The sequence below is a fragment of the Castor canadensis genome, chromosome 6 (genome assembly GCF_047511655.1).
Source record: "Castor canadensis chromosome 6, mCasCan1.hap1v2, whole genome shotgun sequence".
NCBI classification, from domain to species: domain Eukaryota; kingdom Metazoa; phylum Chordata; class Mammalia; order Rodentia; family Castoridae; genus Castor; species Castor canadensis.
The window spans coordinates 77,163,697-77,184,340 of NC_133391.1; the positions used below are offsets into that span (position 1 = coordinate 77,163,697).

Genomic DNA, 20,644 nt, shown 5'->3' on the forward strand with positions numbered 1-20,644 from the left:
GTTTAAAAAGCTCTCTATTTAAAGATTTTTGTGGCTGTCACTGTTAACATAAATACAGCTGATGAATAATCCCTGATTTGGCAGGAGAGAAAATACTCTCAACATTTATGTAAGTCCTTAGATAAGAGAGCAGTACTTCGGACTATGATTACCAGTTTTTGATGGGTTTTCTTCTTACTTTCTGTTCTTCACCAAGTAAAAGAGAAAAGAGGATGTCAATACAGTAGGCACTCGTCTCCAACTCAACCTTCCTAGGAAGCCAAGTCACTGGGAGAACTCAGTCTGCATCCATGAAAGCACAAATGAGCCAACCAAAGCCACAGTACGAGCATTTCAAAATTTTTGAGGCACCAGAAATTTATCATCAGCCTGCCAATCCTTGGAATCTGTGTCACTATGCTCAAATATTTCCAACACTGATAGCATTGTGAAGCAAATGGTCCCCAGTGTGTTCTGGCACCCGCTTCAGTAAAATCTGCAGCCAAGAGCATTCCAGATTAATGGCTGCCCACAGTGGGTAAATTACAATTTTTTAAGAGTAGAGAAATTAGGAGGGACAGTTCTCAAAGTTTTCAAGTAGGTAATAGCAGGCCTCTGCTCCCAAATATAGTATCATTCGAAAAGCAGCATCTGAACCATTTAAAACCAGTCCATGTCCTTAAGACTGCCCCAAGTCCTAATCTCTTCTCTGCTTGGTTCCATAAGAAAAATCTAGCCTTAGCTCAGAGCTCCAGGGCTAAGTGGAGAAAAAACTAAGTCCCAAGAAAAGACAAACTGAAATACAGACTAAACACTTGGCTTGTTGCCCTTGATAGCAAAAACCATTCATGTTTTGTTTACAGAGTAAACAACAAAAACAGTACCTAGACCAGACTCGTTTTAAAATAATTTGTAAAATCTAGTCCATAATTTATATGTGAAGGGGTAAATATATTTCATTAAAACAAACCTACATAGTATCTTCAACTAAGATATATCAAACTCTAAAATAGAAACATGGAAGTAAAAACAAACTCCTAATTATTCACCATTTAAAATAATGTATGAACAGTCTTTATCAGAAAAAAAAAAGGTCATAACAGAGCATGGACTACAGCTAGCATCTGTTCAAGAATTCTTTTAGGCTTCAAGAACAATTTAAAAAATTTTTTCTATTTATAAACTCAAAATAGAACTAAGAGGATTCTGAACTTGACATACAAAACATTTCTAGCTTCCATTAAGACTCATACACATATACACATCAATACACCTGTATATATACACACATTAAGACCTATATTTAGGATACTTATAACATCTGACACACAGATGTATGCTTAAATCTTAACTCTGAAGCAAATTAGATATTAAAATTGCAAAAGGAATCAACTCTTTTACAACAGTGAAATGAGAAGTTCTGTTACTCTACATGCCCATCTAGTAATACACTTAAGTATGTGTCGGATTTGTACAGTTTTCTGAAAAACAGCTGTACATAGTACTAAAACTGGGAATCTAACCTACAGGAATGGGATCAAATGTGAATATTAGGCCAAGCTTCCCACTGCCCCAGTGTCTTTTCTTCTTCCACAGCCTATAACTATCTTCATGGATAGCCACAAGTTTGAGTATTTAATTCAATGAAATTTTACCCAGTACTGTTACCTGCCAGTACATGCCAATTTTCTTTACTCCTTTGTTATTATTCCCCTCAATGTCCCTGAAAGAACACTTCTATTTTTTCATTAATTTATTACAAACTCTGGTTCCTATTTTAAGCTGTAATAATACTATACAGGCAAATATTTTTGGAGGTTAAAAGTTAATTCAATGAGATTTTTTGTGTACAATTATTAGGATCAACATTTGTTGAAAAGGACTAAGTAGTTTTTTTCATTAAATCTACTGACAGAGAACTATTCCTATGAATCATTATACTAAAATACCAAAAGTGGTTCTTAGGTACAGAAACTGGGGTTCCTGCTGGGCTACACTCATTTTTTACACATCAAAGTTCTTTACCCTGCAGTTAGTTGAGTTTCTGAGTTATCACAGGTGATAGATAGCATGTTTTTAGCAAAGAGAACCAATGTCCATCTTCCTGCAGAAAGCAGACATGTGCATCTTACTATTCTTCACAAGTGGGTTATCAATGCTATTAGTGTTATGGCTACTAGCTTTCTTATATCCAAGGGCATGAACACAATTACCCACATTTGCTTCTCAAATTAAGAGCTTTTACTATTTACTCAAAAGACATCATTAGCTGGGGATGAAGCACTTGCCTAGCGTTCACAAGGCCCTGGTTCAACCCCCAGCTCCTCCAAAATCAAAAAAAACCAAAATAAAACCCTCTACCTTTAGACGGGCATGGTGGCTCATTCCTATAATCTTAGCACTCCAGAGGCTAAGACAGGAGGATCAGGAGTTCAAGGCCAGTCTAGGCTATACAGTTCCACCACAGCTGGGCTACATGGTGAGACCCTGTCTCGAAAATCCAAATAAATAAATAAAATAAAATAAAAGATACTATTAAGGGCAGGGCATGATAGCGCACACCTGTAATCCTAGCACTTACGAGGCAGAGGCAGGAGGATCACAGTGTGAGGCCAACATGGGCAAATCATTTGTGAGAACCTATCTCAAAAATACCCAACACAAAAAATGGTCTTGCAAAGTGGCTCAAGTGGTAGAGTACCTCCCTAGCAAGCACGAGACCCTAAGTTCAAACCCCAGTACCACCAAAAAGAAAAAAAATGAGCAATTGTGTTAACTTCACAAAATGGAATACAACAGTGATGTAAATGAACAAACCGTAACAATATACAAAAATAACACTGAGCAAAATAAGCCACACACAAAAGAATTTTTACTGCACAACTATATAAAGATTAAAAAAAAAGATAGAGCAGGATGGGGATGTAGCTCAGTAGTAGAAAGCTTCCCCAGTAAGCACAAGACCCTGGGTTTGATCTCCAGCACCTCAGGATCAAACTGTGGGAGGGAGAGTTGGATGGAAGGAAGGAGAGATGGTTGGAAGGAGGGAGGGAGAAAGGAAGAAAGGACAGACAAACCTAACAAACAAATGAGTGGTTACCCTGAAAAAGGTGTAACTAGAAAAGCACTAAAGGAAGTCTTGGGAGTGTGCTGGTAATGCTGCTTTCCTGATCTGAGGACTAGTATGTTTGGTTTGTAAAAATTCACTGAGCCGCACACTTATTATCTGTGTTTCTGTATGTATTCATCTCCACTGACAATTCAGAAAAGGAGACTGTCAAAGAATTAGTGATGTGGACAGTGAGCCTTTGGTGAACTGGGATGTTGCCTGGTATACTAGCGTGCTCACCCTAGCACTCAACAGTGAGCAGCACATCAAGGAAACATTACCTGCATATGCTGACCAATATAGGCGAGAAGGTATAGTTCTAACACACCTATCTGAAGAAATGGCAGCTAATCTTAATGGTCGTAACTTACCAGTTTGCATTTATCTTAAGTATGGACAAGCACCACGTAACAACATTCTCTTATTGACTAAGAGAACATATACACAACAGCATAGATCCCATACAACAGTATACATCATCTGCCTAGGTATGCAGCAGGCTATACCTTGTAGTTCTGTGTAAGCACTCTCTACAATGCTCACACAATGACAAAATTGCCTAACACATGTGTATAAACATATGCCCACTGTTAAGCAACATATGACTATATTACTTTACAAATCACCAAATAAATGTACAAGGTAGGGCTGTACATGTGGCTCAGAGGTAGAGTGCTTGCTTAGTGTGTACAAAGCCCAGGGCTTAATCCCCAACACCATGAAAATTAAAATAAGTAAAGGAATTAAAAAAGATTTATAGGATAGGCATGTAGTCATCCACAGATGAATGCCACAACTGTGGAACGGACAGTGACAATGGCTCCAAGAGTGATCCTCAGCAGTAGCATCCCCATGACTATTTAGTACAAGGAGCACATTAAATAGGAGAAAACTGAGATGGAAAAGGCTTAGAAAGCAAGGACGCTACTATGTAGTCTAGAAGCAGAGATGTGGAAGAAACAAACTTTCCAAAAAAAGTTGCTAAGATCTGGGCAGTGCAGCCACAGGTGTTTATTATCATGCTCCATAAAGATAGATGCATTGTATTCCTTTTATTTTACATGTATCTAATAATAACAAAAATGAAAAGATTGTGGTTATATAGTTAAAAATTTCTAAAAGAAATTGTGACGAATTAGAAACAGACATCTCCAATCTTTGTCTCTTTAAAAAAGAAGAAACATTTAATGTTTACTTAGCATAGGCTACCGGATACAAATACCTTGGTATTTTCATCACACTGTAATTCCTAGAACGATTTTCCTCTAGAAACAACCGGTGGCATATCCACTAAAAGCAATATTCTACACTGAAGGCCACAGAAATTAAATGTATAGACTGAAAAACAACGACAGAGCCTTGTCTAGAATCCAAGCACCCATGTTGGATGCAGCCTGCTGAGCTCTGGCAGCATCAAGCACTACCGAAGCTTGCTCTCAGGCTGCAAAGTTTCAAAAGCATGCTTGCTTATTCCTGCAGGAGGGTGTACTCAAGCAGATTATGGATGGGAAAGACAGTCTATTCAACATGGACTGCCCTGACTCAGGCAGGTTATGAGGTCCCCTTCTCCGGGGAACAATGAGAGCCAAGAATTGATGTATCAAGCATACAGAACATTTCATTCTCCAAGTGTTTAACTGTTAGATTAAAATCTGTCAGGCCATGACTGCTGTGGAGTCCAAGCACACAGTGGTTAACATGGCTGGTGTCTTTTTGTTTGCTTTGTTCTGAGGCAAAGTTTCACTATGTAGCCCGGGTTGGCCTTCAACTTGTTATGTTAGCCCAGACTAACCTTGAACGCACATTCTCCTGCCTCATTTTCCAGAGTGCTTGGGATTACAGGTGTATACCACCAGGTGCAGCCAAATCATTTTAAACATAAACATTAGTAAATTTTTGTTCATTTAAAGGTAAAAATCTATAAAGACAAGAACATGAGAGGAAGCAGCACTAGAATCTGAAAAGCTAGAAGTAGGATGACAAGTAATTCAACAGACCCTAGTAGAAAGTGGAGTCCTAAGCCAGAAAGCAGAAAAGCAACCCTAAAAAGCCAAAAAACTGATGGCATCAGCTACTGATAAGTTGGACTGAAAATGAGATTTGAAAACAGAAAGGAAGATTGGATGAGCAGTAAAACTCATACAGCTTCTAGGATCCCATTAAAAGACCAGCGGTTTGGGCTACTGATCTAGCTCAGTGGTATGGTGCTTGCCTAGCATGCCTGAGGCCCTGAGTTCAATCCCCTGCATTGAAAAAAAAGGAAAAAAGAAAAACTAGAGGTGTGTTTTCAGGAGAGAGGAATATAGGAGAGCTGGGCTGGTGACATCAGTTTAAGGAAAAGGGTAGCACACCCTTTTTCTTAGTATATATACTAAATGTTGAGATCTCCTAACCTTCTTCCTCCAATCATGTCCCAGGATACTAGCAGCCAGGTCTATTTTGTGGGGAAACTAGTAAGCTCATGAGAAAAGACACAAAGGCGTATCCTGCAGGCCACAGTGAGAAGCTTCTAAACTGCTTTACTGGTATGCCTCTCTTAATGACATGCAAGGATCACCTCAGAAAGCTTCTAATAACAAAGGTCATGAAAGGCCAACACAAAGGGGAAAAAAAGCAATGTGATATACAACAAACTATGCAGGAAAATGAAATTCAACAAGGACAAAGAGGGTTATGAATGTAACCTCGTAGTAAAACATGCACAAGGCTTTGGTTCAATTCCTTAACAATCTTGGAGAATTAAGAGGAAAAAGCAGAATATTTAAACAAGAATAGAAGCAGACATGGTGGCACATGCTGGTAATCCTAGCACTCAGGAGGCTGAGGCAGGAGGACTGAGAGTACCAGACCAGCCTGAGCTGCATAGTGAAATCTTGTATCCAAAAAAGAAAAAAAAAAAACCCTACATGGGGTAAACAATTAGAAAAGGTTTTTCGAAAATTACAACAAACTAAAATTTGTCTCATAGAAGAGAAAGAAGACAAAAATAGGAGCTAGGAGAAAAAAGAAAAATAAACAAAAATAACGAATCAATGTAAGGTAAGGGACCCAAGATTTAAATAAATCCAAAGAGAAAATTAAAAAAAAAAAACCAAAAACCGCAAGACAGAGAAAAATCAAATAAGTACTTTTAAATTTTTTCCAGAACTGAAGAGCATAAGTTTACAGACTAAAAAGGCCCACTGAGTACCTAGCACAAATTTCAGAACACTGGGGACAAGGAGGAACTCCTAAAAGCACACATGGAGAGGGGGAGTCAGGGACAGAGAACAGACAAGAAGAGGGAGAGGTCACATCTAAAGAATCAGACATCATAATGACTTCAGGTTTCCTAATAGCAAACAACACAGGAAACTAGAAGACAAAGGAGCACAGTCTTTCCAAATTCTAAAAGAAAATGTTTTCAACACAGAAATCTAATTAAGTGTAGAAGTAGAATATTTTATTTGTTTGTTTGTTTTCTTACTGCTAAGGATGGAAATCAGAGGCTTGCACATGCTAGGCAATCACTCTATCACTAAGTTACCTCTCCAACCCTTAGTTTTCTAAGGCAGGGTGTGGCTATGTAGCCCAGGCTAGCCTCAAACTCTGCCTCTCAAGTTCTGGGATTATAGGTGTGTACCGCCACATCCAGCTAAATGGTTTTTAGATGTATGAAATTGTAAAAAAAAAAAAACAAAAAAAAAAAAACTGAAAAAACAAAAACGGTTAACCTCCAATGCTTTTTCTTCCTCAGAAAGCTACTGGAGAATGCACTCTAAGAAAATGAGGCAGGGTAAATCAAGAGAGAAAGATGTGAATAAAGGAAATGGGCTTCGGTGTTAAAAAGACTGGGAAAGGAAATCCCCAGGATGACAAAGGAGGAGGTGTTGAAGAGCCAACCTTTCAGAGCAGATCAAAAGCTAATGAAAGATTCCCAACCACCACTACCACTCAAAAGAAAATCAGTAATCATCCTGTGTTTGAACATATCAAAAAACAAGATTTTTAGGTAAGTCTGAGAACAAATCAGTGCTATTAGCAAACTTCTGTATGGCATGCACAGGGAAAACTAAGCAAAAAAATTTCATAATAAAAATTATTAATTTTTGTTGAAAAGAAAGTCTATTCCAGCAGGGAACCAACAATACACTTCTATATTTCAGCTATGTATAGTGTTTATTATCGTTAATTACTGTAAATGCTAAAATGTTAGCTATTTTGGATAACACCACATCAAGAAAATGAAGGGACAGGAAGTCTGAGTATATGCAGTTGAGGGTGGTACAAGAAAGCTAAATCCTTATACACCATAGCAGCAAGTCAATTTTTAAAAATGCTGGAAGGTCAAGAAGGAACATATTAGGTTACTTAGCTACAGGATTAATCGCAAAACAACAAAAGAAACAGCTAAATTCCAGAGCAGAAGAGTGAAGCAGTCAGTTGAGCAGAAAACTGCTCTAAGATCTGTGCATTTATAACTCTGACATAAATAAAAAGTAAGTAAGGGCTGGGATGTAGCTCAGTGGTAGAACACTAAGCTTAGCATGCACAAAGCTCTGGGTTCCATCTCCGGCACCATTAAAAAAAAAAAAACAAAAAACCACAACAAAAATACTAACTAGGCTGGTGGAGTGGCTTAAGTGGTAGAGTACCTGCCTAGCAAGTGTGAAGCCCTGAGTTCAAACCACTGCACTACCTAAACATAAAATAAAACACTAAAATGTAAAAATAAACTGGGTATAGTGGCACACACCTATAATCCCAACACTAAGAGGCTAAATCAGGAGGATAGAGAGTTTGATTCCAATCTGGGCTACATAGCAAGGCGATGCCTTAAAAAAAAAGTAAAAATAAAGGCGATAAAATGTGATTATAGGGCTAGAGGAGTAACTAGGTGTGGTGTGCTTAGCATGTACGAGGACCTGGTTCAATCCTTAGGAACAAAAAAAAAAAGTGATTACAAAATGTGTTAAAAAGAGGATCCTGAGCTCAGGGAAGACTAACTTAAATTGGAGGAGGGAGAGGAGCAAAGAGCTAGCATGGGGCTAGCAAGAAGAGGGCATTCCAGGTAAAGGAAGGAGGGGTGGCCTCTAGGTGGGAGGGTGATGCACACTAGGAAATGAAAAAAGTTTGGTGGGTACCAAATATATATGGAAAACTGTTCTGAGTGCTATAAAGTAAACAAAGGAAGAAAGGGATTCTCAGAGGGAAGGAGATTAAGAGAACAATTCAGCAGTCCACAGACACTGAGCACACTAACTAGGAAGGCTATGGCACACAGTGGTTTTTGTTTTGTTTCTGTGTTTTTGGTGGTATCAGGGTTTGAACTCAGGGCCTCATGCTTGCTAGGCAGACACGCTACCACTTGAGCCACTCCACCAGCCCTTATTTGTGTTAAGTATTTTTGAGATAGGGTCTCATGAACTATTTGTCCAGGCTGGCTTCAAACCTCAATCCTCCTGATCTCTGCCTCCTGAGTAGCTAGGATTACAGGAGTGGGCCACCAGGGCCTGGCTGTATGGCACTTAGTTTTGAAATCCATAGTATTTAAGTAGACAAATAAGCACTTCCTAAATGAAAAATTATTCATAAGGTAAAGACATTTAAAAAAACATTTTGCATACAAATTTTTGAAATAAAAAATATTCTGTAAGCCAGGCATGGTGGTGGCAGCCCTATAATCCTGGCACTCAGAAGGCAGGGAATCACAAATTTGAGGATATGTAGCAAGATCCTGTCTCAAAAAGTAAAAAATGCTTTGTACTTTACATATTCCAAGACAAGTATAGTAACATTTTTATAATAATGAAACAGCAAAGAGGAATATTTAAAAATATTTTTCTTAATTATAAAATTTGAAAGTTGTAAGAAATTTGTCAAATACAGAAAAATATAAAGAGTAAGATTTTAGGCTGGGTGCCAGTGGCTCACACCTGTAATCCTAGCTACTTAGAAGGCAGAGATCAGGAGGATCGTGGTTCGAAACCAGAATGGACAAATAGTTCTAAGACCCTATCTTGAAAAAACCCATCACAAAAATAGGGCTGGTAGAGCGGCTCAAGGAGAAGGCCCTGAGTTCAAGCTGCAGAACCACAAAAAAGAAAAAAAAAATACGATTTTAAAGCTACCATAATTATATATATTTTTCCACTTAATACATGGTGGAATTTTCCTTCATAACTAAACATTCTTTTACAGTATCAATATAGTATTTGAAAATCAGAATATAGTTTTAAAAAGGGAAAAGTTCATTTCTCAGAAATAGATTTTTAAAAATCTAAACTTCAGGATTAACTAGGGACACCTAGATAAGATTACACCAACCTCTAAGAGGGAAAAAGATCAGTGTTAGAAGGTATACCCTAATAATTGTTGAGACCCCCTTTTAATATAATTACAGATTCTCATTGAACTATTAAGTCTTAAACCTAAAATGGCATTTAGATTACATTAAATCTATCTGAAACATAGAACATAAAAGATATTTTAATCTTCCAAACAAGAGTAGATGCTAAGATAATACACCAAAGATTCCTTGCATGCCAAACACAGTTTGATCTTTTCTCTCCCTCTTCTTGGTCATTTTGACAGGAGCTGAATGGTGACAAGATGGATATAAAGCTCACAACAATCCAATGTCTAAGTGATCACCTCTACTGACTCCATCTGAGAAGAAATTGGACCCACGTGTTCAACAGCATTTATGTCGCCTACCCTGCTATGCATGACTGAGCAAAACTGATTTTAAGCACTCTTTAAAATAACATATCTGAACATGCAAAGTATTGAAAATGATCTCTTATCAACCATCAATCATGTATAAGATCCCTAAGGTGGCAAATAACCTTTAAACCACACTTAAAAGGGCTATTTCAAAAGTAACATGAGATTTTCTAAACTTCTGAAAATGCAACTGCTAACAGAAGTGGATAAGAATACTAGAAATTAAAGAGCCAGCGTCTTCTTTTTGTTGCTGTTGTTATTTGAGATTTGAGATAGGGTCTCACTATGTAGCCCAGGCCTTGAACTCATAATCCTCCTGTTTCAGCCTCCCAAGTGCTAGGACTACAGGTATGCACCACCACTACTAGCTTAACAGACAGTTTCTTTAAAAAATAATTTTAAAAAGAAACCTTTAAAAACCAGTATTTTCTTGCTTTTAAGATCACTGATGGGGGGGAGGGACAGGTAGCCCAAACAATGTATACACATATGAATAAATGTAAAAATGATGAAATAAAAAAGATCATTGATTTTGCTGTGAACCAAAAGTTACTATAAAATAGTTTATTTTAAAATTTGATTAATTTTTCTGATTTCTAAAATACTGTTAACTTTTTGTTTGTTTAAAGTTGACCAGAAGGTGGACTTATAAACAGAATGTTTTTATTTACTCCAAAATTACAAAACAGTATTTTGTACTTATCATTGATTCATTCTTTTAAAATATACTATTAAGGAGACAGTTCCCATGTCTGAAACTCCATCTTAAAGTTATCCATCTATACATTAGTGATATCAGTTTAAAAAAATTTAGCAGGGCTAGGGACACAGCTGAGTGGTAGAGCTCTTGCCTAGTATGTATAAGGTCCTGGGTTGAATCCCTAAAATATTAAAAATTTATTTTATATTTTATTTTGTTATATTATACATTACATTGTATCTTCATCAAGAAATTTGCTAAATATAATGCTACCTGTAGATCAAAGGTACCAGTTTCTACACAAAAGCAATTATAAAGCTGGAAGGAATGGTCAAAATTAAATGAATCCAACTATTTTATTTCACAAAAGAAAACAAGATTAGGCGAGGTTAATGTGCTTTTTCATTATCACATAGCTACTTACTTTATGACAAAAGTTTGACTAGTACCAATTAAATGTATTAATAGTCCTTTTATGTTCTCCTCAGTTACCCTCTACTTAGATAAGGCCCAAGGTGAACCTTCTAGATAATGAAGTCTGTATTATGAGCTTCAAAACATCTAGTGCTTGCCTAGATGTCCAAGGCCCTGGCTTTGATCCCCAGCACAAGAAAGGAAAGAAGGAAGGAAGGGAGCAAAGGAGGGAGGGAGGGAAGGAAAGAAGAAGGAGAAGAAGGGAGGAAGAGAGACTGACATTAAGAGAAGAAGAGGAGGATGAGGAAACACTGCGTAAGGCAAAATTTTAGATGAAAAGTTTGGATGCCATACACAAAACTCCTAAAGAGAAAACTTCAAAATTCTAAGAATGCTATTGCTAATTTCCTGGTCCATGAAATTTCTTCAAAATTTTATAAAGGCAAGGTAAGTAGGTTTTTAAAGGTACTTTAAAAAGAAAAGGCTAGCCTGTGATGATATGACAAGAAGTGTCTGTTGGCTGAGGCCTGCCCTGTCCTGACCAAGCCCTAGCCTGGGCTCCCCAAAGGCCCGAGCTGTGTCTGTTACCCTTTGTGCCTGGCAGCTCCAATGCCCACAAGTCAATGAATAAAGGTTTCTGAGACCTGATAAAAGAAAAAAAAGAAAAAAAAAGGCTAGTATGATCATTGATAGACAATTTGGAAAAGAAAATTATTTCATAATTTTTCTTAAAATGTATTATTTAAAAAGAAAAAAAGAATACCATACATTTGTCAAAATCTGCAAAACTTTACAGCACAGAGTGAATCTTAATTATGCAAAAGTTAAAAATCCACTTAGCTATCTGGGAGGTCCCAGAATGGTATGCAGAATGTGACAAAACAATGTAAGTGAATTATAAATTAGGAAACCACCTCACTCAAGAGGGTGGAAGAAAAGATGCTGACCTAAGTAACTCTGGAAATGAGTTGTCTGTAACTGTATACACAGCATGAACTCTGTGAAGTCTCTCACTTGTACATGGATTAACAATTCTGATACCACTACACAACCATATAAGAATTGAAGAATTAAGTTAAAAAATGCCATATGGTGGGAGCCAAATTTCTCACTATTGGAATACGAGTTTACAGATGAGGGGAGCAGGCTAAAGTGATCCATGTGGTAATGGATTAGACTTGTAGACATTAGCATTATCTTCAGATAGATGATTACATATAGAAATAGTTATGGGACTGGAATGTAGTTCAGTGGTAAAAGACATACTTAACATACGTGAGGTCCTGGGTTCAATATCCAACACTAAAAAAAGAAAGATAGATTAATGAACTTATAGATGTTATACCCACAGGATAACACATGCACATAGATTTCCTTGCTTCATTGTTTCAGAAGGTCTACAAACAACAACACCCCAGTAACAAGGAATACGGATCAGATTTCTAGTATTATTCTTTAATAAAAGTAAACTAAGGCTCCTTTGGAGAAACTACTGATTTGAGAATGATGTGAAAAATACACAATGACTACTGGCACTGAAAAATACAGAAGTACTTTAAAAAAAAAAGTGCACAATGATGGAGGTCTGTCAAAGGGTCACAACTGAGAGTTCCCACTGGCCAAGGCTAGAAGAATTTGAGCAACAAAATAAAGTGGTATTGAATTATGACCCCAAAAAATTATGCATTTATGTTAACAGAATGGCTGAATAAATTAATGGAGAAGAGACAAATAATTAATGCAAATACTCCTCCTTCAATGTTAACTCCCCATTCCTTACGCGTGGATTGTACATAGTCACTTTGTCCTCCCAAGCAGTACAGCATGTTTTTACAGAAGAGAAACCTGACAAACACTACTTGAGCCAGGTGATCAAGGTCAACGTCAACAGCAGTAACTCATGTTGACAGTACACATTCTTGATACGATGTGATGAGATTGGCACTTTACCTCTGTGGTCTTCCTCTCAAAACCCAATCTAATAATGAGAAAACATCAAACAAATTTCAACTAAGGTATGTTCTATAAGGATCTGACCAGTAGTACTCAAAACTGTCAAGATCATCAAACATAAAGAAAGTTTGAGAAACGGTCACAAGCACAAGTTATAGTAACTAGATATAATGTGGTATCTTAGATGGGATATTAGAACAGAAAAGAACATTAGGCAAAAACTGAGAATGTCTGAATAAGATATGACTTTAATAATATATTTAATCAATATATTAAAAATACATTTAATATATCAATATATCAACATATAATTAATAGTATATCAATATAATATGAAAAATTTACCATATGAATGTAAAATGTTAATAGGGGACACTAGGTGGAGGGTGCATAGAAACTCTGTACTGTTTCTCAATGTTTCTGTAAATTTTAAAATGTTCCAAAAAGTGCATTTGAAAATATGAAAAGAGGCTGGAGGTATAGCTCACTGGTAGAGTGAATGCTTAGCATGGCCAAGGCCCTGGGTTCAGTCCCAGAAAGAAACAAATAAATAAATACTTGATTTCAAGAGAAAGGTAAGAAAGTCTAAAGTATGAATGCCAAACTTAAGCAGTTAAACCTGTAGGCAGAGACTAGAAGGAAAAGGGAAATCGAGTTTTCCTTTAGAAAATTACTGCTTGAGTCTAGCACACAAAGAATGTATCTATGTACTATTGTGCAACATGAAATGTTTAATCTTAATGCCACAGTAAGCGATGAAAAAAAAATCATTACTAAACAGAAGCCAATCCCTGAGCCATTGTATTTCTATGCATAAACTGTCTAATCTCCAGAAAAAATTCCAAATTCTGTCGTTTCTGATTAGAGTAATGACTAATTGATATCACTACCATTTATTAATTTAAAAGCAATGGCAGAAAAGCTGTCAAAGATTATGCTGAATTACCAGGGGGAATATGAAATTAATACATTATATATGTGGAAGGAACTGCTATAATCAATAGGAAATGTTCCACTAGAAATATTTAAACTTGACCAGTAATGCTAGATTTGAGACTTTTAATATAAATTATGTTATTCAGAAAACTGAGGCAGCCTAATTACAACAGCAGGATGAGCTGAATGATGTTTAATTACACTTGTTTTATTACCATGCTTGAAGTTAACAATGTATGTTGTACTTCCACATAAGTCAGTTACTAGAAGCAATTACAACTGAAGTTTGTGAAGTCCAATACATTTGATACATGACGTTTACTAATTGCCTACCTTATTGGCAACAATGACTTGAGAAAAAAAGGTAAGACCCACAACTTGATTTTCAGCATAACTCTGTAATTAAAGTAAATTAGTATACTTAATGACATTGTCCACTACTACAGGAATATGGTTCTTGCTAAGCAGTTGTACTTACACAAAGAAAACATGAACAAACCAAAGGCTCACATTAAAAGCCCTTAGAACAAATAAATCCGAGGATGTCACTTGAATCTCTTCAAGCCTTCTTTTTTTTCTTAAAAAAAAAAAAAAAAAAAGGATTTATCTTATAACATAACATAATTTCATGTAAAGTAATGTACTAATTGATGTCTGGGATAAACTAATTTGAAGCTATGTATAGGAGTACTGTTGGGTTAAGCAGGACTCCATTGGGTCTTGGTTTCTACCCAAACCAGGAAGTTCTACCCTGCTTCTAGAGCACAGTTAGAATAATTAAGCCAAATGAATCTACCCTAACAAATGGTCACAAGGAGAATCAGGCAAGAAAATAAGAATGGGTCATAAGAATATACCATGAAGACAGCTTGCCAGCCATGAGTCAAATCAAATATAAACAACAGTTACAGATCTATGGCTCCTGACATTCATAAATCCTGCTTCCATATTCCTAATGGATTACAAAAGAGCTCTCACAATATAATGCTTAAAATATCACACCAATCTTTATGTTTTAGATATTTCACACAGAAATATTTATAAATGAAATACTATGATTTCTTGATTGGCTTCAAAATATGGTGGGGAGTCTCAATGAAACAGGAATTCATTGATAATTGCTGAATCTGAGAGATAGGTTCATAGGTTTACTACACTACCCTATATTTCATATGGGTTTGAAATTTCCATAGTAAAAAGTTGGAAATATAAATATCAGTAAGAAATAATTCTAATGCCAGGTACAAGGGCATGACTATACTCCCAGCTACTAGAAGGCTGAGCTGGGAAGATTAAAAGTTTAAGACCAGCCTAGGCAACACAGAAAGTAAAATCCCCATCTCAAAATAATAATAATTCTACTTCTACAACTTAACAAAACAAAAAAAGACTTGACTAGACAATTCACCAAAGAAGACAAACAAATGGCCAGTACAATGGAAAGATGCTCAACACTGCTAATCTAATGAAAAATGGAAATCAAGTCTACAAGGAGATACCACTACACACCCATTAGATGGCCACTATCAAAACACCAGACCAGTGCTGGGGATATGACTCAATGGTATAGTCTTCCTAGCATGCACAAACATGTACATATATATTATATTTTTTATATATAATATATATATGTATTTGTTGTTTTGTTTTGTGACAGGGTCTTACCATGTGGTCCAGCCTGGCCTTGAATTCACAATCCTGCTGCCTCAGCTTCCCAAGGGCTGGGATTACAGATGTGCATCACCACACCTGGCTTCAGTATCTTTTATGGAAGTTGTTTTTGATCACTGACCAACTAGGCCACAAATACAGCAAATAACTTTAAGAATCTTGGCATAACATTGTAAGAAGCATTCCATAACACAACCATGACTTCTAAAACTAAAAAATACACCAAAATATTCCCACATGGACACTATTTTGCCCTTTCTTCATGTCATGACTTCATGTAATTCTTTAATATGGGTATGGTTTGACCTGTTGAGATGTGAAATGTTTCCCTGTCAAAATTTTCTTCCACAATCCTCAGTGTACTTACCCAAAAGGCATCATTCCCAAATCTGCTGTCACCAGACTGCAATACAAACTCACCAGTGATGCTTAGAAATGGGAAATGGACAACTTCTTTAGCAGGCAATGAGTCCAAAATCAAATGGTCTGCAGTTTTTCAACCTATATGGCAGCACCACCCACTTATATTGGATTCAAATTCAACTAACTCAAAACACCAGGCACACTGAGCATTGGTGGCTCACACCTGTAATCCTAGCTACTCAGGAAACAGATATCAGGAGCTTCTCAGTTCAAAGCCAGCCTAGGCAAATAGTTCCTGAGACCCTATCTTGAAAATATCCAACATAATAAAAGGGCTGGTGGAGTGGCTCAAGAGTTAAGAGCGCCTGCCCAGCAAGCATGAAGCCCTGAGTTTAAACCCTAGTACAACCAAAAAAAAAAAAAAAAAAAAAAATCTGGCATGAAGTGGCAAAATTCATGATAGGGAAAAGATCTAATGCAGAGAGGCAAAAAGGGTTGGGAATGGATAACAGTAATTAATGTCCTCTGAGTGCTACACGAAACAGTTTTCTCAGCACTGGGTATGGGTCCACCTAAACCTGTCTGAAACAGTGCTTCCATATGTTTGTTTACACACCCTCAGTATCAAAGATGCAAAAAAAGGAAAAAAATTAAAGAAAATCATGATACAAGAAAACTGTAAGCCCAGCCTTCCTATCAAGTGGGTCACTGTGCTTAGTTAAAGTTGTGCACACCAATAAAAAACCATAAAGGCAAACAAAACTACGTTTGCATTTCAGAATGAAGCATACAACGTTCTGTTACATTTACCTGGCTGGAAGACCACCTCAATTTGATTAACTAGATCAAAGAGAAGTCAGAATAGCCTTTTGAGATGACCAAAGAGTATCATGCTCCTACTGAGTTGCATGGACAATTCACTAACATTTTATAACTCAAAACTTACGTATTTCTCTGACTAAATGTTGTCACACCTAGAAATTTATAAAAGAAATAGTTGAAGATTTATTTAAAAGAAACTGCGGTCAATGAAAAAAGTTACAAACATTCTTAGTAACCACCAATGGGCAACTGAGTAAATTAAATTATGGCTCAGTCATATAATTCCATGCCATACAGACATTAAAAATATCTGATACAGGGGCAGGGATGTAGCTCGGTGGTACAGTGTTTGTCTAGTACACTCAAGGCTCTGAGTTCTAGCTCCAGCACCACACTGGGAAAAAAAAAAAGGATACAGAAGTATAATTAAAATATAATTATGCGAAAAAGCACGGATAGACTACAAACCCAACTGTACATATATGTGTGCAGGAATACACATGTAAATTTGCGAATGCAAATGCCTGAGCACATGATACACTGGACACATGTGCAAAAGTGTATGCAAGTATGATCAGGAGCCCATGGAGTTGCATGAGGGTATAAAGATGTGCTTGTATACATACGCATTAATGCATAAAACACACATGCACACACATACGGCATATGGCCTATAACTGGACCCTGAGCCTGTTTTAGGTGAGTGTGTGTAAATCCTTGCAATCACAACTTAGGAGCTTTGCCACCTTGAACAAGTTCCTCAGCCTGTTTGAGACTTGATTTTTCCTCTATACAACTAGAACAAACCATCACTCACAACGGTTTAACAAGGATTAAATGAAAAAGGTGGATGTAAACCACTTAGTGCTGTGATTGGTGCACAGTAAATCAGTATTAGTGGCCCTTATCTTTATCTGTGTATACTGATCTGTTTGTGTATATTTACCTAGCCACAAGTCCACAAGAATACACATTAAATAGTGACGTTAGTTATTTATGGGCAATAGATTTTTGCTTGGGGAGGTTTTTATGACTTTCTTATTCAATAATTTTTCTAGGAAGAGTATTTTTTTCATGACTTTATTGACGATTTCCCCAAAACAATTATTTTTAAAACAATGAAATAAAGATGGCCCATTCCTGACACGCCTCAATTCTGCATAATTAAAAGCTATTAAGCACTACCCCAAGGAATGCATAATTTTGATTCTCCAACAAATTTCCTGTATTCTAGCAGTCTTTCAGCTTTACCCAATAGCTCAAGAAGATGGCAGTACAAAGAAAAACCACAGCTCTTTTACTTGTTTGTCTATCCAAGTCAGGATGAAAATGAATGAATCCGATGACACTATAGGGTACAGGTGATATGCAAACACGCTGGTGACATTAAGTGACATCTGTGATTCAAATTTTATTAAAGGAAAGAACCCAGCGTCTTGCCCAAGGTCATACCGAAAAATCATGTACTAACCCCTAGGATGTGAGGAGGTGTTAGGATCAGACTGCACTGCCATAATTTTGGGTGTGTTTATGAAACCAAGAAGCTAAATTCTTAACTAGTCATTCCGGGAGTCCGAGCTGGAGGCGGGGGCGGGAGGAGGGAGCGCGCATGACAACACCAGGCGGAAGGCAGCAAAACAAACCAGTAAGTGACCGCGCCAGGGTTAATCTGCACGTCCCGATCTGATCGTGCAAAATACAGAAAACGCAGATGACCGAAGTCACGACGTTTGATTTCACGGACGCCAAGACTGACATCTGTGTGCAAATTATACCAAAAACATTCGAAACAAAACACCATCGACCCCAGTTACTACCTGGCTCAATTCCCACAATTACGATGTGTTAGATTAATGCCTCTTTAAAAAAAGAAAGAAAAGAAAAGAAAAGAGAGCACTGCAGAAGGTCTCTAAATTCCGGAGGAAAGCTAGTTACAGACGGGGAGCAAAACCTGGGCCCTTTTCCCTGGGGCCTCCATTTACAAATCACACCCGAGATAATAACGCAACCCTGCCCTATACATTTCCTCCCTAGATACGCTATTAAACCTCTTCAAAGGTCACTTCCAAGCGAGTGGCGGCCACCCGGACCCCCGCCCTGTGGCTTCCCCGAAGCTCTACATTTGGGAGCATCACCTCTCCCATCTGCTGCGGACTGCGGGCTGGTCCCGCTCCATTTTTGACTTTCGTCTTAAAATCGAGGGGGATGGGTGCGGAGAGCCCCCAGGAGGCCCTGAAACCCTGAGTAATCGCATCTCGCTGCGGGGGAGCGATCGGCCGCAGGACCAGCGCTCTTCATCTTTTCTCTCCACCCCGTGTCCCTTTCCATTTCATTTTTTCCCCTTTTCTGTATTTCCGATGACATCAAACCAAGGGTTGAAAAAAGAAAGATGAAGGTCCCCCGGTCGCTGCCGCCCGACTCGGGGACCGCCCCTCCCCACTCTCTTCCCAGTCCTGGCAATGGCGGTGGTGTCCACACCCGGGCGCGGAGGCCAAGGCCCCACCGGCCCGCTCGCCCGGGCCCAATGCGGCCTGCCAAGCCCCGGCGTCGAGTGGACCAGAGGCCGGCCCGGGAGGCCTCGAGCGGCGGGCGGGTGGGCGAGGCCGGGGTCCCGGGTGCCGCTCACCTGCTGGTACCGGCTGCCGCAGGCCGGCTCCACCGCCGCCAGTGCCGCCAACGCCAACGCCATGGCGCTGCCGGCCGCAGGGAAGGAGGGCGAGCGAACGAGCTCGAGGGGCGCGGGCGCTGCGGCCTGGAGGCGCTGGGAGGCCGAAGGGGACGCGCGTCGGGCGGGTCTCGATGGCCGCCGCTCGGGGTGAGCCGCTCTCCTCCGGCTGTGAGCGCCGCCGCCGCCGCCGCCGCCGAGGCTCCGCCGCGGCCCCTGGGGAGGAGGCGGGGACGACGACGACGCGGCACCGCCGCCCCGCCCCCGGCTCGCGCCGCCCTGCCCCGCGCGGCCGCCACCCCATCGCCAGCCTGGCGGGCGGAGGCCTCGACCTGTCCTGGGACGCCAGGGAGGCTGAGTCACCGAGCCGCGGCCCAGCCCTGGTCCCCACCTGCCCCGGGATCAAGGTTCTTACCCACTCCCTTCTCAACGACCACCCTGTGGGTCAGGGGTCAACCAGCGACAGGATGAGGTCACCCTTCGTGGTGACCGCGGAAAGTGTGTGGACTTCAGAGTGCCAAATTGAAACGCGGCCGCTCCGGTTTGGTGTGATCCGCAAACCCTGAAGTACTTGCTCGCTGACCCTTTGCAGAAAAAGTTTGCTGATCCTAAATCCTAGGTAGAGTGGTAATAGCAGCCTCATGTTTATTCGACCCTTTAGTATTTTAACAGCCTCCTCTGTGGATGCAGAAACCCTATTTTCTGTAGCAAAACTCTCTAAGGAAGTCAAAATTTGCTAAGTAAGAGCTTTCCAGGCACCAGGAACACGTGCAAAGGTCGTGACTAGGGAGAGCTTGCCTTGCAGAACTGACAGGCGGCTGTGGTGTGGCCCCGAGGGTAGGAGACAATGACCAGCGTTTCTCAGATGAGGAAACTATGCGTGAAAAGATTACTTTACCCTGAAAAGAAGTAAAAATGGAAGGCACGCCCATTAAGCCAGCTTTCTTAACCGTTATCACTACTAAACTGTAAGCTTTGTGAAGACAAGAGTACTTGGCACAGTACAGCTGCGCAGCAGGCATTCAGCGTCAGTCTCTCTTCATCGTGTTCAGCCATCTGGAATTGCTTCTAACCACATGACCAATCCAGAGGGGGACCCTCACTCTTGTTGCCTTGAAGCCTGTTGGAATTCCCATTTCTTCTGGATTTCAATTTTCCAAGTTGGTAGGCTACTGTTAGTAGTAATAACATTATCTTAGCTTTTGATTTTCAAGCGTAGGTAACTATGTTTTAAGAACAGAGCTGCGTTTTGAACCACCCTTGAGATTTCCGCATAGAGGAGCAAACTGTAATCAATAAAAATTCTAGATACTTACTTTTCTCACTT

General features: G+C 39.1%; 1 protein-coding gene across 2 annotated transcripts in view; it reads right to left on the minus strand.

Moving 5' to 3' along the window:
- Ndfip1 (Nedd4 family interacting protein 1) overlaps positions 1 to 19,512 on the minus strand; it is a 47,306-nt gene extending 27,794 nt beyond the window's left edge. Inside the window, exons 1-3 of one of the 2 annotated variants that reach the window (XM_074076767.1) lie at positions 14,275 to 14,302; positions 12,174 to 12,209; positions 11,496 to 11,551 (exon numbers count right to left, since the gene is read on the minus strand). In XM_074076767.1, coding sequence (XP_073932868.1) covers positions 11,496 to 11,551; positions 12,174 to 12,209; positions 14,275 to 14,287 — 105 coding nt within the window. In that variant the 5' untranslated portion in view covers positions 14,288 to 14,302. Of the gene's footprint in view, positions 1 to 11,495; positions 11,552 to 12,173; positions 12,210 to 14,274; positions 14,303 to 19,278 lie in introns of those variants that run through there. The other variant, XM_020178099.2, reaches the window with a different exon arrangement.
- Between the last annotated feature and the right edge of the window lie 1,132 nt (positions 19,513 to 20,644).